Source organism: Plectrocnemia conspersa, unplaced genomic scaffold (genome assembly GCF_051122295.1).
Source record: "Plectrocnemia conspersa isolate PC_06_02 unplaced genomic scaffold, ASM5112229v1 ptg000002l, whole genome shotgun sequence".
Classification (NCBI taxonomy): domain Eukaryota; kingdom Metazoa; phylum Arthropoda; class Insecta; order Trichoptera; family Polycentropodidae; genus Plectrocnemia; species Plectrocnemia conspersa.
In genome coordinates this window covers 9,435,005-9,452,715 of record NW_028277166.1, presented here as the reverse complement: position 1 = coordinate 9,452,715, position 17,711 = coordinate 9,435,005, and the positions used below count along the sequence as shown (strand labels likewise).

The 17,711-nt window shown below is 32.1% G+C and overlaps 1 protein-coding gene across 4 annotated transcripts in view; it reads left to right on the top strand.

The window, feature by feature from the left end:
• The window catches only part of Eip63E (cyclin dependent kinase Eip63E), a 167,863-nt gene extending 151,837 nt beyond the window's left edge, over nt 1-16,026 (top strand). For all 4 annotated transcript variants that reach the window (XM_088205622.1, XM_088205621.1, XM_088205624.1 and 1 more), the window contains 6 exons: nt 6,869-6,960; nt 11,558-11,732; nt 11,806-12,067; nt 12,201-12,340; nt 12,415-12,667; nt 13,389-16,026. In XM_088205622.1, coding sequence (XP_088061748.1) covers nt 6,869-6,960; nt 11,558-11,732; nt 11,806-12,067; nt 12,201-12,340; nt 12,415-12,667; nt 13,389-13,462 — 996 coding nt within the window. In that variant the 3' untranslated portion in view covers nt 13,463-16,026. The remainder of the gene's footprint in view (nt 1-6,868; nt 6,961-11,557; nt 11,733-11,805; nt 12,068-12,200; nt 12,341-12,414; nt 12,668-13,388) is intronic.
• The last annotated feature ends 1,685 nt before the right edge of the window (nt 16,027-17,711 follow it).

The window sequence follows — 17,711 nt, the reverse complement described above, 5'->3', positions numbered from 1 at the left end:
CTTTATACGTACCCTTGTTCCTTATCAAATTTTACTGTATACATCCTTCCATACATATTGAAATCCTTATTACATTTTTTTCATCATCGTAATGTATGGTCCTTTGATAATGCCAATTTGCATATATATTAGAGCTTTTTACTAGCAAGATATAAAAAAAACACGGGCGCCTAAAACTTTTTAAAATTTACATGTTTTCGTCACGTTAAGCTCTTAATGAACGGGCGATGCCCAGTGCCCAACTTACGGTCGCGCCTCCGTTATGTTGTTCAGATTATTTATGTGCGTCCGATATTGCAATTTCGTCCGAGATTATGTCGTCTTTATGTTGTCACGTATGTGGAACGATTGATCGCCCCATGGGGCGACCGATTTTCGCGAAATGAAAGTTTCGCCTGTTTGCCCTTAGGCTTATCCACCTCACCAGCATATACACGTGACGGTGATATTTTATATCGGGATCGATCACGTGGAGTCTTGAAAAATTTGTGAGGTTTGTTAGTTTATGAAGATCTCTGAGTATACAACGACCATATATTTGTTATATGATTGTAGGGGTTCTACAAAGAAACACCTAAAATTTTGCACAGTAACCTCTCAGACTTTCTAAAGCCATCGATTATCAAATGTTTTCATAAGCTTTGAGACAAACGCGTATTGCTGTACGTCCTTTTTACTTCTCCCACTAATGACCATATTTATATGACGGCGACAACTTCTCTCGATGCCGGAATTCAAGTAGACGTCGTGTATACAGATTTTGAGAAAGCCTTTGACAAAGTTTGTCATACGTTATTATTAAAAAAATTGTCGAACCTCGGTTGCTCAGATAATTTAACTCGGTTATTTTCGAGTTATTTAAGCAATCGTAGACAATTTGTAACCTATGGTGGCCGATTGTCAAAAGAATATTTTACCCCTTCGGGGGCTCCTCAAGGATCCAATCTGGGACCTCTGCTTTTTGTGTTATTTATTAATGACATAAATACAGCAATTAAAAATTCAAGTTTTCTTCTGTACGCAGATGATTTAAAATTATATAAATGCATTCGATCTGTTGCGGACTCCTTCTCTCTACAAAGTGATTTAGACTCTCTGTGGAGATGGGCTTCCGTTAACCGTCTGCCCTTTAGTGTCGGAAAGTGCCATACTGTGTCATTTTCTCGATCCCGTTCGCCATCAGCTTATTTCTACCATCTCGGTGGTAACATTTTGACTAGAGAAACTTCCATTAAAGATATCGGAATCACTTTCGAGAGCAAATGGAGGTTCTCTCTACACATACACGACGTCTGTGATAAATCTTCCAAGATGCTCGGCTTTGTTATGAGGAATGCCTTTCACTTTGACGATCCGTCAGTTATTCGCATCCTCTATGACACCTTAGTTCGTAGCATTCTTGAATCGGGATCTATAATTTGGAATCCCCGAATAGCCAAATATTCCCTTTTAGTAGAAAAAATTCAAAAAAGGTATTTAAGATACCTTTACAAAAGGACATTTGGTTATTATCCGTTCTTATATCCCAGCGCCTTTCTTTTAGGAGCGTTGGGATATGATTCGCTGAATTCTCGCAGAAAGCGGTATGTCGCTAAGCATTTTTTCAAACTACTAAAAGGTGCTGTCGACAATCCAGCTATTCTCGAGGAATTCCAGTTTTGGGTTCCGGAACATTTTCGAGAATCACGATCGAGACCTCTTTTGATGGCAGTTAGGGCTAGGACATCCGCACTTGCCGACTCGCCTATAGCTGTGGCCATACGGCTCCTTAATACGCTGGCATTGAAAATTGATTTATTTAATGTTAGCTACGAGGATCTGATCCGGTTTATATCTTTTAATTTTAATATTTTATAATTTTTTTTGTTATGTTTAAGTATTGTTATATTTATTTATATATATACGTTTTTTTATGTTTTATAAATTTATAATTTGCTTTCGACCATCGTGGCGCATTGGGGTAACCTGTTAGGCCACGATGGTCTTAATTTAATCGAAAAAATAAAAATAAAATACAAATAATTTAAAGTTACGCTTTCACTAAGGGATGTACCGTAAACAGAGTTAAACAATGACGCGAATAAGGCGCGTGTGGTGAGATAACCTCCAAATAAACCAGATCGACATATAGGCGCGCTATTCGTTCTTAAATCGGCAGAGTATTATAAAAATATTTTCACTTACTTCCAGTATGTTCAACTGTATTTTGAATAGTTTAAGATCAAATATTTTTCTGTATTAGATAGACCATACGATTGAAACATGCTCTAATCATGATTGTTGTACACGTACCTACACGATTATCTCTCAATCACGATTTCCCCATTTTCTTAATTGGCTGTTGCATATGCAGATAATTCAATGAATCGCATATTATTCTATCAATTCAATTGCACGTAATTCACCAGCTAGCTGCATAGATAAAAACGTAAATATCTTAAGTGGCATTCTGTGACGTTCGGCTCTTAAGCGTTTTTCGTGTCTCTCCATATGTATGAAGCTGTATCTAAAGAAGAAGCCGTTGTCGTTCTAGTTCGAATTACTCGGTATTGTTGTCGCTGTTTCCGCATTCCTGATACTCGAAAGTCGTGAGCTATAAACTAGCACTACGTACGATAAGCTACTCTTTCTAATGGATCGATGAGAAGAATCGATCTCGATGTGTCTTTTCTTAGAACTATGTCTTGGTATGTAAGTACTTTGAGTTAAAATTTAACGTCCCTTATAAATCAAGTCGACAAACGACCTCATTATGTAATAGTATTCCAGGTATTCACTTTGGTAACGAATGGAATCTAGCGTTGAACGTAACTGTGTATGTTTTAACTTTTACCAACACAGACAATGGCTTGGGGAATTAAGTAACATTTAATTATTGTTAATTGAGATTCACGTTGCAGCTCACTACAAGTTTCAGAGTATAATTGATAAATGGTTGTCGATAATTGGGGTAGTGTAGTGAGTAGTGGCTTGGACAAGGGTGCTCAGTGCAGAGCCGCGGGCACCCGTTCGAATCAATTTGATAACATTTTCAATAGATTTGAACGGTTGTTTATTATCGGATAGGGTTCGTATATAATAGGGTGTACTGAATCTGTAAATCTGTAATTAGTTAGCATTGATTTGCAGTTTTCAGTACTAAAATTTGAATTGCAAATCATATTTTTAGATCGAAAATTAAAAACTAATCTCAGCAAGGATATCAAAATGCTCCATTTTATTGAAAGGGGTTGTTAGTGAGGATATTAGGGCTGCCATCAAAGCAGGTCCGAGATTAACAATTGATTAAAAAGATGGAGAATATATAATTTAGTGAAAGTATTACACGTTTTAATTCTTAACTCATATAACCGCACCTTTAAAAAACGCAAAGACTGATACTGTATAATGAAGATATTATTATAAATCCTATGCTTCATTCCACAAACCACCAAATGAAAAAAAGAAAGGCGCGACTGCCGCCGTTGCAACTTTAACGAATGGGATTCGTTCCATAATGGTATCTGACACGAGTCTTTCGGTAATCGCTAAATACCGTCAAGAAAAATGCTAGTTACCAATCATACTTTTACCCACCTCGTTCTGCTTTGAGACGATCTTCGGATCGAAGCTTTATAATGTCCATATTTCCACGGCCGTGTCTCATACAGTATGTATAAAAAACTTTTTTTCTTTTTCTTTCTTTCGCATGCATATTTTATATACGTGCGTATTCGGCCAACTTTCGCATCGAACACAGATTTTACGCTTTCGCTATTTCTTCCACGTGAGCGCGGGGGGTGCGTCTAAAATGTCGTAAATTTATTTTTACATACCGCTCCGTATTTCCCGTGCAATTTATTAGGGCAAAGTGCGCGCGGTTTCGAGTGGGGTGGCATTACATAAAATCCCGCATTTTGCGTAATAACGGCGCGTTTAGGAAAATAATTCCTATCGCGGGCACGGCGTGAATCAAAAAACTTACTTATGGTCTGTTCGGCGAATTTTGGCAAGACATGTATCAATACTAATTCGAACCGAATTTTGGCTTGAATTGGTATTGATACGTTCCCGCGGTTTTTTTGCTTTTGACGTGAATTTTTGCCTTCTGAGAAGTGATAATTGTTTTTGCGCTCTCCTATTGTCCAAAATTCGATTTGAATATACTTTAATCAACCCTCTTATATTATAAGTTCATAGTAATATCGGTAAGGATAGCTCATATTTATAAAACATAGTGTAATATCGATATGCAGACAAACTATGGAGCAATATGTAAGATGCGATATCTGTCTGTACTTATTATTCAGCTTATTTTCCCCTGAGACCATGAGTTGGATAAGTTTGTCTTTTGGACTTGACCTAATAAAAGTTCTAAAACTTAGTTTTAGAACTTTCATTTGGTTAGGTTTGGGTTTGAACAGCAAATGGACGTTTCGCAACTGTCAAATTGAGTTCCATAGACATTTTAGAGCAGCATAACTGAATGTATTATTTATTTATTTTACTGTATTAAATACAAAAGTTTAGAGTAGCATATTAGCGCCTATCAGTTGAATTATATTTTCGCTAGTATAAATATGTAACTACTGGTGAAAATGTATTTAGACTTACCAAAAAAACACATTCACTGTGAAAAAAATACAAACATTTATACGTCGGAGGTAAATAAATTATAAATATGTACGACTTTCGCACAATTCGCTATTTCGCACATTTAAAAAAAAACAAGTTTTTAAATTTTTTTAAAAAAAAAAAAACGTTCTGATAGCGGTGAATCTTTTGCTTCAATCGGACGTTCGTATGATACAAACAGGTTTACGATATGTTCAATTTTGCAAAATAAAAATATAATTAAGAAATACGTTCAAAATTGTGGAAAATAAAGATATATTTCCGCAATCTTTAATGATATGTTTCCAAAAAACACAGCAAAAAAAACATGGATGAAATGGAAAATCTTTGTCATCGTGGATCGATGACCAACATCAAAAAGATGTCCCTCTGAGTATTTCAATTATTTAAGCAAAAGCTCTTAGTTTGCACAAAGATTGGAAGGATAGATTAAAAAAATGTTTTAACACGGTTTTTCAAGCAAGTAACGGTTGGTTTTACAAATTTAAAATGAGGTATTCTTTTCATAATATTAAATTTACTGAAGAATCGGCTGATGCGGATAAAGATGCTGCAAAAGAATTGATTTCCTAATTATCCAAAATTATTGAAGATGTAGAATATTCCTCTAGCCAAATATTTAATAAAGATGAGACAGGTTTATTTTGGAAAACTCTTAAACAATGAAAAATATGAATGAAACATTCACACACCTTGACAAATTTTTAAATATTATGGAAGATTGTGATCCCAATGGAAAACGCATATCTCAAGTGCGTGGGGCGATCAATAAAAACAGCATGTTATAAAATACTATATGAAGAAAAGAAAAAGAATAGTGGAAAACAGTTAACTCTTGATAACTATTCAAAGGAAACACCCACAAACCCCACTTAAACGTGTCTCTTAAACGCCTCTTAAACATCTTATATTTACTTGATAAATAAACATTTTAAAATACACACAATTTCAATTTCTTTTACTTCCCTCGACTTTCGTACATTCAACATTCGCACACATTTTCAGGAATCAATTATGTGTGAAAGTCGAGGGTCGCCTGTATATATAATATATTACTACATATAGAAAGCTGAAATCATATAATTTTATTAGTACCTGCCAGATAATTTATATTTTCATAGGTAAACACTAAACATATATATCTACTAGTGAAAATGTATTCCGATATGACATATTTAAAAAAATATTTTTGGTATAGATTCGAGACTGTTTTTCTAGATTTTCTTTTAGGAATAACCGTATGAAATGTATTATTTATTTCTTTTATTACATTAAATCCAGTTGTCAAATTACCGATAATACAATCTATAAAACATTAAATTTATATAATTCAGCTGGTGCTGTTTTTGATTTTACGTTATTTCTCTGCTTCTTCCTTTCGATCTGAAAATTCAGATCGAATGCCTAAATTTACTGCAACTAATTTAGTAGATTATTTCCTCTCATGTTTAATATTTTTTAAACGTTCAAAATACAATAAAGTCAACACTAATTTGCAAACAAATTCTAACACAAACGGAGCCGCGTCAAAAAACTACAATCTGTCCCATTGGATAATAATGTTTATTGTTAAATTACTACCTAGAAAGTGGGTGCTTTTGAAGGCAATGTTCCTCCCCTTTTATTTCTTGTATAATATGTATAAAAAAGGGCTAAATGAACATCTCAAAAAACTGTAGTTTAGTTCAGATTCATTAATTGAGGTCGGTTTTTACTTTTTTTATAAATATATTCTTGCTATGATTTTTTCCAAAGTTGGGACCACTGGTAACAAGAGATAATAGTAGTTTTTGGAATCATCTAGCTACGGAAGTGTCCTGATGAGTTAAACTAATGGCGAAATATTATGCTGTCAAGGCTTTTTTATTTGTACTGTACTTGAGATATAATATTATTATGTACATATCGCACGTCGTATACAATAACGTCACAACAGATAAAAACATCCTATATGAGCCAAAAAATAAAAGGCAACCTATTAACTTATCAATGATAAAAAAGATGTATTGTTTCCATTTTAATTTTTTTTTTTGTAACTGTATCGTTGTGTTGTTCATATACATACATTTTAGAATAATTGTTTAACATGATATATGAAAAAAATTATGCAGCGTATAATATCATGCTCATGTTGTTATGTTATGAAAGTCACTACGTTATAGAATATAAAAGTCATTTATTTTATGTCAAACGAGCGGTTTGTATTTGAGTTTCCCATTTATCACTTTCTGTATTCCGATCTGTTTTTCCGCAGGGAGACTCACCGTTCGGCAAGTCGGAGGCTTACGTCAAATTAGGACAACTCGGAGAGGGTTCCTACGCGACCGTCTTCAAAGGATATAGCAAGTGAGTATTTATATACATTACTTATTACCGTGTTAAATTTATATGTGAGGAAACGCCCTCGAGCTGGAACAGCGTTGATTCTCGAGAAACTTTGGTTTGTTTTGAGATCTCTCAGAATCAAGTCTACATATATTTTAATATAAGTTTAAATTTATAACATATAATACATACTTCACTCTTAAATACAGTACTTCGAGAAATGTATTCAGATTTTGGGCTTATGGTTATGATACAATCCTATATTTATTTTTCATTATGGCTGTAACCCAAGTTCAATTTGATTTTAATAATAGCGGTACAATGTTGGCCTCCACGCAAAATATTTCCAACTGAGTTAGCATAAACGTGATAATAATACGTTGATCTATATACATATAAGTAGAGATTTTAATATGTATATTATATATATATATATATATATACATATAGGATATTGCTAGTTTTGTATCTTGATAACAAAACTAATCCATATATAAACTTCTTTAAATTAAATGCTTGAAAGTTTTAATTCCATCTTTTTTTCAACTGAATATAGAATTAAAATACATGAGTATTCTGTAATAGTTTTCAGCTTTGTATGAATTGGACTAAATGCCTCAAAGTTTATAGCGCAAATTAAAATAAAGTTTAATTATAATTTAATATAAACCTGAATAAGGAGTGGCTTTATAGTAACTATTTAAGATAAAACTGTTCTAAAAATTGCATTAATTTGACATAAACTTATTGATTCATATCAGTCATGTAATTATATATGTATTACTGAGCTATGCCCTTGGTAGCTTAACTTATATGTCATCAATAAGTTAACAAGTTTTATTTGATCGATCTTGTTGAAAGTTAGAATTACCATCTAAATATTTTAGTTAATAATCATTTTCATATTGATTCCAATTTTTATTATTGTACATTCACTTTGGTTACGTAATTTTACTTAAATTAATTATCGTTTCATTTATTTTCGTCCTTGGTATCTTAACTTGGTAACATCAATAAATCAGCAGATTTGATCGGCTTTAAGAAATTTTAATGGTCCATAACGAAAGTTGGAATTACTGTATAGGAGTTGAATCGCATAATCATTAAAAACCGTTTGCACCGCGGTTACTAAGTCAGTTATCTCTCGATCATGTTCCATTTCCTTAATCGCCATAACCGAGTTCCGGAACAATTCCAGAAAGTACGCAAAGACTTTTCCGACGGTCTCATAAATTCAATATGAGATTAGGGAAAACGACCAAAAGATAAACAAAATCACACCCCCTTCGCTATTGCTATTTCGAGTGGAGCTCTTTATATAAATATGCATAGACCTTTCTTGTTTGAACTTAACTGCGAGCCGCGGCTTAGTTCGCCACTTTATGGTCTCGTTCAGCTCACTTCCAGTTAATAGTGCTATTCCGAAATCAGATCGAAACGGCCATAAGCGGTTTTGTTATTAAACGTTCAGAGGCGAAATTAACCCCGTTCCTCTCGGTTTCGCGCGAAGCCTGGGCAAGGAAGGGGAAGAGACGATACGTCCCGGGATCGCGAACCGAAGGGTTATATAAATACGGAGGTGGGATTGCCCGGATTCCCGCGCGTAGTGTCGTAACAGTGCTCACCAACTTTTTTGCCCGATCGAACTTTCGTGGACGTCTAAAAATAGCTTTCAGAGTTAAAGTAACTGGGAGCAGGGGTGATAATAATCGATTTTACATTAAGAGAGGTTTTATTTAAAAAGTAGATGCATACAGTAGTAAGAATCTTTTCGATTTCTAGATTTTATTCTCGCGAGAGTTGAAATATTATAGTTTAAAAACGAAGATTGCGTTGAATTCCAACTGCTTGACGGGACCAGATCAGTCGAAGTGAAATTTTTGCTACCTTTGTCGGGCTTCTGAGGGTTGTCTTGGTCGATTCGGCGTAGCTCCGCAAGGTATTGAATAAAAAATTTCCGTAAAGTGTTTTCTGGCTTATCTGTTCTTTTCAGTCCTTAATCCTTTGATTAATGTAGATAATTCGGAGCGGAACCAGAATCTTTATTATAGTTTAATACAGATCGTGTGTAATGACGTAACAGTAGATTTACAATTGTGGTTATTAAGAAACGTAGTTATATCCTGAAAATACGTTTTTTTGTTAAAATTGCTTCGGAACTATTAAAATATACCGTTAATGGATATCACGTGGACACGAATAATTGATTTTTGTTTGTTACGCCGACAAAACTCGTTTGTGTCATAAAAATAATAGACGCAAATCTATAGTTTTATGACTTGTGCAACTAATTTCTACCTTACGATTATAGGTAATTTCGTTTTTATTTATTTTTTATATTGAAGTCTTGGTTAAGAATTTGTTACACTTCAGTATCTTGCTTTAAATTCTGAAATTATAAATTTCTTGATTTCTATTATCAGGTTTTATTAAAATATTATACTATTTCGTAATACCTAAATTATCGATGATAAAGCTGAGTTGTATATTAGAACATTTAATCTTTTCCTTTACTGTGATGTACACCGAGTGTACATTTATTATTTTATAAATTTATAATATATTTCTAAAATAAATAATTTATATTTATAAATGTTATAATATTTTTTTTAGCTTACAAGATCGTTCTATATTTTAATTCTGATCTTCTTATATTTTTATTCTGACCGTTTAATTTGTTGCCTTATAGGCCAAACTTTATTTTTTGTTTCTTTATAACTATAAATATATTCTGATGTTTTATTGCTTAGTATTCGATATTCAAATAGTAGAAAATAATGAATATTTGTAGCTCTAGCTTTTAAAAAATCTTAAATATTTTATCAGTCAAAGTGTATAATTTCTCATTGCATAATGAAGTTGAAAGGTATTTTTCTGTATGAAATATCGAAAACATCTTCTTTGTTACTGGCGTATAAATCGAGACTCGTCCTTGAAAAAAAATGCAAATACTCAAATCAAAAGCGAAAATTATTTATTTTAATAATCGCGATTGGTAAACCGCCAACATTTTATTAAACTAGTAAAAAAGTTTTTGCATCAACAGTAGCGGCAACAGTTGTGACTTGAAAAAGCCGTAAGTAAAATAAGCGCCTAGTGTTTTAATAAATAAATTTAATATGAATAAAACAATACAAATACAGTAAATTAAATACATATGTACCGTTCCCGATCGTAGGAGCAATGTTCGTTCGCTCACACGGGATTAAAGCAAAATAACTTTTAGCATTGCACTATTCAAGTTATTATATAAAATCTTTACTGACCTATTTTTAATTAATTTTTAACGGAATTTTCACGATCATATATTATATTATATTAATTAATTATAATATATTTTACAAATATCGATCAAAGTTTTATTATATCAACTTATGCTTTAGTTAAAAACCGCATTGTTGTCTACCCCTTGCGGTTCAGTGTTAATATAATAATTTACAGTAACGCTTCAATTATCCTTTGGTAAATTTTAAAGCAGCGCCCGCCGTTATCAATATCGATAATGCTTTACGCTGATTAAAACCTCTCCCGCTCTTCCTAATCTTCCGGAACGGTGTAGAGGAGAGGGGGGGGGGTGTTAATGCGGGATGTTTGAGCTTTTCCGTGATTTCCGCCCTTATTTACGACTGCGCAACCCCTGCCGCCTGCTTAACCTTAGCCACTGCTCGGATGCACCGCTAACATTAGCACCCCCTTTATGTAAGCAGCTCTCGAGTTGCCATAAAACTAATTGAATATTGGGCAATTGAATGTGGCGTTTGGCAGAAGCTCTGGAATTTATCCAGCCGTTTTGTTGGGGTTTGTATAATTGTGATCATCAATAATGCCGCTTTTTACTTATGAAATATACGTGGAAGGAATTGTGTCTAGATTATTACAATCATAAATATTGACTCTTGTCTAGCTTGGGTAGTAGTCTTCTAGTCTGTACAACTTTTAATTAGATTACGAGCAAATCTGATCTTTTACCATGCACGACGATTCTCTCTCAAACGTTTGACTAATTTAATTAGATTAGGTCTTGTTTCTGTGAGTAGAGCCAGTGCGTTTAAGCGGGTCTTCTTAATCCACATCTCTCTTTGCATACGCACGTTTACTCAACTAAATTACTCCGAATCTCACTATCGTTTTTTACTATTCTTGTCTGCGTCTTACAACCTTAAAGTTTTTGTGAAAAGATGCTTCTACGACAACAAACATACGAAACGGTCGGAATGATCCGTCCATTGTTATTATTTATTATCCCTTATCTAAAAACAGATGTGCTAATGCTATCCTGTTTCTTTTCCGATTTATGCAAATTTGTTCTAAGTAGGGGCTATATTTTTATTTTAAAATGGATGATGTCCAATAAAATAAAAAATTGGGATGGAAATGTTTCATTCAGGCACTTGAAGAGTAACTAACATTTTATTTGAATGGATCGGTATTACTATGTAGCAATATACTGATATTGATTTCGTATATATTAATATATTCTCTTTAATTGTAGAATACTTTCTCAGATTTTTACGAAATGAATATGAATTAGACTAGTGCTTTAACAATATAATTTACGATCTTATTGTAAAAGTATTTTTAATGAATCTTTATTGACTGTTTTTATTGTTTATTTCAGTTTAACTAATCAAGTAGTTGCATTGAAAGAAATACGGCTACAAGAAGAAGAAGGTGCACCTTTTACTGCCATCAGAGAAGCTTCTCTACTGAAGGAGCTCAAGCATACGAATATCGTCACACTGCACGACATCGTTCACACTAGGGAAACGCTAACCTTTGTTTTTGAATTTGTAGTAAGTTATCTTGTATAAAATTGAAAAATCTATCAACAAGGTTAGATTTCATGCTTTGTTTATATATTTTCAGGATACTGATTTATCACAATACATGGAACGGCACCCCGGTGGAATCAATCCCAACAATACCAGATTGTTTCTATTTCAATTGCTACGTGGGCTTGCCTATTGCCACCGCCGCAGAGTCCTCCACCGGGATGTCAAACCTCAAAACTTGCTCATCAGCGGCAACGGCGAACTCAAGCTAGCCGATTTTGGTTTGGCGCGTGCAAAGTCAGTTCCGAGTCACACGTACTCGCACGAAGTAGTTACGTTATGGTATAGACCTCCAGGTATAGTTTTTATCTCATATTATTTAAGGTGAAGCAAGAGTGTTGCTGCGGCAATATTCATGACTCAACCTGTATGTTTTTAATTATACTTAATTAATCAGTCACTGTATGGTTCACATGTATATGCTTTCAGATGTCCTCCTAGGTAGTACAGAATATTCTACTTCATTAGACATGTGGGGAGTAGGTTGTATATTTGTAGAAATGGCTTCTGGTATTCCTACGTTTCCTGGAGTCCGCGATACGTGTGATCAATTGGATAAAATATTCAAAGTGCGTACTTCAAAGCTTAACACTATACTTTTATTAATCTTTATTGATTAATGTTTATTGATGGTGTTTTTCAGATTTTGGGCACGCCGTCTGAGGAGAACTGGCCCGGTGTGTCACGGCTACCAGGGTATCGTTCAGCGCGCACTGTGATGCATAGGCCTTATCGTCTCGGCACGGCATTTCCTCAATTGCATGACACGCGTGAGGCGGAAGCTTTAGCCGCTTTACTACTGCAACTCAACCCTCTGAATCGCATCTCCGCCCAAGACGCCCTCCAGCACAATTACTTCAATTGTTTACCGAGATCGCTCTATCTTCTGCCCGACGGTAATTGAAACAGTTTGTTAAGTAAAGGTTTTGGTTTAACCATTTATATGCCACAATGTGCCACATATATGCCACAATACGTGGAGATTTGGCATGCCGTTGTATTCCAGTTAAAATGCATTGTGATTGTCAAGAGGGCCGGCTCATACGTCGGGATTTTGGATTTTTCTTAAAGCGCTTAAATGCCATAAATTTTTTGTATTTTATGAAGCTTTAAATATAATTAGAAGTACAAAATAAATGTATTTTTTATTATATTAAAAAAAATATTTGAATAAATAATTAATAAAGTCATGTTCAAGCATTTTTTCTATCTTATGTTTCGTGAGGCCCTGCAAAACCCCCAGCTGGCTCTGCTGCTTGTCAATGAGATTCATTCTTTTGTATTTGTAAAGGCACCGAAAGGCCATTGGATATGCTTTTTAGGGATACTAATTCTTCGGAATTTGATCATCACAAACAAAAACATTTGTCGGTGAATCATACCTACTAATGGCATTTTTGTTTATTGCGCTTTTAACGCGTATATGCAATGAGACCTTTTTTAACGGTCAATCTTAATACCTCACAAAATAAACATAACGGCGTTTCAGATTATTTTTTAATAACCCAAATGTGGGCAAAAATCTATGTGAGTACTCAGGTGATGGCTAACAGGATTTATCTAAAAATGTAACTCTTCTTAACAGTATATTAATCAAATACCTTTTTCACTTTACAGAAGTATCAATATTCAGCGTCGAAGGTGTGTGCCTATACCCAGAGGATCCTGCCGTAATCATTAAATATAAATGAGCGTACCCGTTTTTGCCGCTCGACATCTTATGCCTTTAACGTTAAAAGTGTAATGACGGACAGGTGTGGTGTGTAGATATTTTTTTTAATAAGGAATTCTTTATGAACAATGAAGAACACGAGAAAAATATACTATAGAGAGTGAGAAATATAAAAAACATAAAACGCCAAGCAAAAATGACTGTCTCAATAGGTTTCCGTAAGTATGTCGATGTAAGATTGGATTAGAGAAAAAAATGTAACCATTGTATAATTTAATGACACGCAAAATGTAAAATTTAATTTTTCGGCCAAATGGTATAAAACAAGAACTGATACGATAGTTAAATTCTGTCTTTTTTCTTTGATATATTTTTTTTTCTATAACTACAACTAATATTTGTCGTTATATTGTTTACTGTTTTTTTATTGTATGTCTACTATTTTAATTTTTATTATTATTTTAATTTTTTTTGTATAATAGACTCCCTTTGTCTTTTGGGTCAGATTTTATGTTTAGTTAGTTTATATATTTTTTGCAAATTACCTCTTAATTGCAATTATGTTTTGTTTTACTTTCGCTCTAGCATTGAGAAGCATTTCAATTTAATTAATATTATATTTTCCTCTGGATGACGCATTTATCGATTTGTTTGTGTATTTATTATATGATGAATTATTGTTCGTAAACAGTTCGTTAGCTCACTTTATTCTCGTGTTAATGCAAATTTACGTTCATTGTTTAAAATTAATGGAATTGCCAAAGTTACAATGTTCGAGATGGACGGAATTGCGTAAAATGTGGTTATAATACGAAAGACATTTTTCATTCATTCATTCATGTAATTCGCAGAACACGTCAAAAGGATAACAAATTGTGATATTGAATCAATTGTAACGTTACTTCGTCTAATCGTACGAATCGAACCTTTATAAAATAAAATACAGTGTATAGAATGTCGCATCACATGTTTGTGTATATTTTTTGTAATATTTACCAAAATTAAGGATAATTGTAAATTTTTGATACAAAAGTAATAATTATTATTATAAATTGAGGCACACTCTTGAAAGAATTATATTTTTTGGCAATCGTATTTGACGCACCGCCGTAAATTCAGTGAATAAGCTTTTTTCTCTACGTTTAGTTATAACGAGTCATTCATAGGAAAATGTTATTTATAATATCGTATTCGGGATTGTCGTCATTTATTATATTAAATAAACGGAAAAGCAATGTGATACGATCGCTTTGAAATGATTATATCGACACGTATAAATTTTAATGCACTTTAATTCCTTCCATGGTGCTCAATATAAGGTTAATTATTACAATGTCAGAATATTTATAGTTTCGAAGAAATAATATGTAATAGACGAATAGCCTAATTGTGTAAAATTCTATGTAATAGAAAGTAACGGTCCAATGTTGTTTTTAATTAACTATTGCGTATCTCGAGTACCTTAGATTGAAATAGTAGGTTTGATTTGATGATTATTTGATATTTTTTATTCATAAGCATTTATGTTGTTCAAAAATCGATGAAATGGCGGTCTAGAGAGTCTTACAATGATCGTATTATTTCATAGAAATTTTCCTGTTGATGCATAAAGACAAACATAGAAACGTATTTATTATGTTAAAATTCGCAATACATTGATTTGTCGGTGATGTAGAATAAATAAAAATATATTTCAACAGGGGAATCTGTATTATTATTTTTATGGTAAAAATATCTAGTAAGAATAGATCGTTAGTGAGACGTCTAGTATGTGTTTTGAGTAATGTTACTATTTTCATTTTTAAATGAAATTTAGTCATGTCATGCCATATTCATTTTTGTCATTATGATATGTACATGCTTTCATTTTTTTTGTAATCATATTTTTTTATATATATTACGAATTAAAAGTGTAAAACTCTTTTTTATGTTGTTATATCCATTCCTTTTATTATGTGCTTTCGTAGACGGACTATTTTTTTTTCACGCAATATGTGATACATAAAATTTCGATTCTTAGCGGTAGAAATTACGACTATGATAAAAAAAATAGTAAACCCATTTCTCATGTAGTGTTTTTCAAATATTTGCTACATACATATATATCGTAGATACTTAAACATACTTTTTGTGAAAATAAAATATGTATAACATACATACACACTCGCGAGTATATAGAAATATCTGTGTATTTTTTTCCTTATAGTTTTGTGTTTTATAAACGTATATATTAAATAAATATTTAGTCAGTTGTTATATTGCACTAACGTTCCCAAATGTCACACATACTCCGTTTTTATATTTTAATTTTTGCCCCCAATAAGCATTAAATTTAAAATGCGATTGCACTTATGAATGAACATTGCGAATGATTTCCTCACTAATTTCAAAAATGTAAATTTTTACTAATAATAATTAATACGCAATGCAACTAGGGAATAACGTTGATATAACGACATTTTTATATATAACTGCATATGTACATACATCCGTGTATATACACACGTGTATAATGTATGCATAGATTGATGAAAAAATGTAAATATAAATTTTGAACTGATAAATAAATTTATTTCTAAACAATTTTTATATTTTATTACATACCCAATTTGATAATAAATTTTAATAAAAAATACATCGTTTATTTATTATTTTACCCTATTTAATTTTTACCACTGACACGTTAAACGTCAATACATGTTTCGAAAGGAGGTTAAATTAACTGTAAATATAAAGTCATATTCGACTATATATGCATTTGTAAAAGTTTAATATTTTTAAACTGAATTATATACGAGAAAGTGGGTTATAGGCCTATAAATGCTGCATCATTCAACTGCATTTACCAATACAGTTAAGCATCTGACACTCATGCTGTATTGCACTGTATATGCTAAATGGAATTATTTTCACAGATTTCCAACATGTGTTGCAGACAATATATTTATATCATTTTTGTTATTGGATTGATAATAATAATGATTAAATACATTTAATTCTTTTATGATAAACTTTAAGTAGTTGTGAATATTACGATAATAATAAAATAGTATTATTTGCGCATGGAACTGGAGAGCCTCATCTTGACGTCAAAAGAGCCGCATGCGGCTCGCGAGCCGCAGGTTGCCGACCCATGGTATAATGGATTATTTCATGCGTTAAAAGGTTAATAAAATATCTGTGATGTAAACAGATAATATAATCTATCGACCACTCGTCGCATTGCAATAAATTTGTACGAGAGAAGTCTGAATATTTTGTCTTATTCACGTGTAAAAAAACGACGTTTTAGGAACCGGGTTAAAAGGAATATGAATAGCGCAAAGGTTAAGTTAAGTGTGAAATGCCTTACTAAAACTACATCTATTCAAAACGAGATAAATTCGTTCTTGCGTATATGTTGAATTTCATGTAAGTTTTATTTTAACAGTGATTTATATATTTTTTAATTATTATTTTACACTGTATTAAAGATATGTAAAATTGCCACTAACTTAACCGTATTTTTTTAATACTCTGAACGCGTTAATCAGAAATAAATGGCAAATTGATTTCTTAAAAATGCAAATTTTACCGTGTTACTATGTTTAAATGCTCTGATTTTTTTTTTTAAATTTATTTTAGATTATATTTTTTGTTTATTTATATATATATATATATATATATATATATATATATATATATATATATATATATATATATATATATATATATATATATATATATATATATATATATATATATATATATATATATATATATATATATATATATATATATATATATATATATATATATATATATATATATATATATATATATATATATTTTTTTTTTTTGCAAAATCTCTTTTCACTCATTTTTGCACGAAGAGATGAATTTCAATCAGGCGTTTTAAAAAATTCAATGTATGATTTATTTTCTCAGCTAAAAGAGTTATTGAAACAAATATATATGAAGTCATATGCACATGCATATAAATAACGCTTTAATGGTCAAGTTAAAATAAATATTGGTTGATGAACGCTAAAACGGGATCTATTGTGAACGGCGCAAATAACGAAAGAGTACAGTGTATAAAAAAACGCAACCTTCCATAAATACACAAAACAATGCCAAGTGTTGCCGTTTCTCCCAGTAAATAGAAGATAGCTACAATTTCATTGTTGCCAGATTTATGCAACACAGGACGTACGATAAAATATAATAATTATACAATATCAGATAAAGTTCAACCCTAAATCACCAATAATTAGTCAATGAGTTGA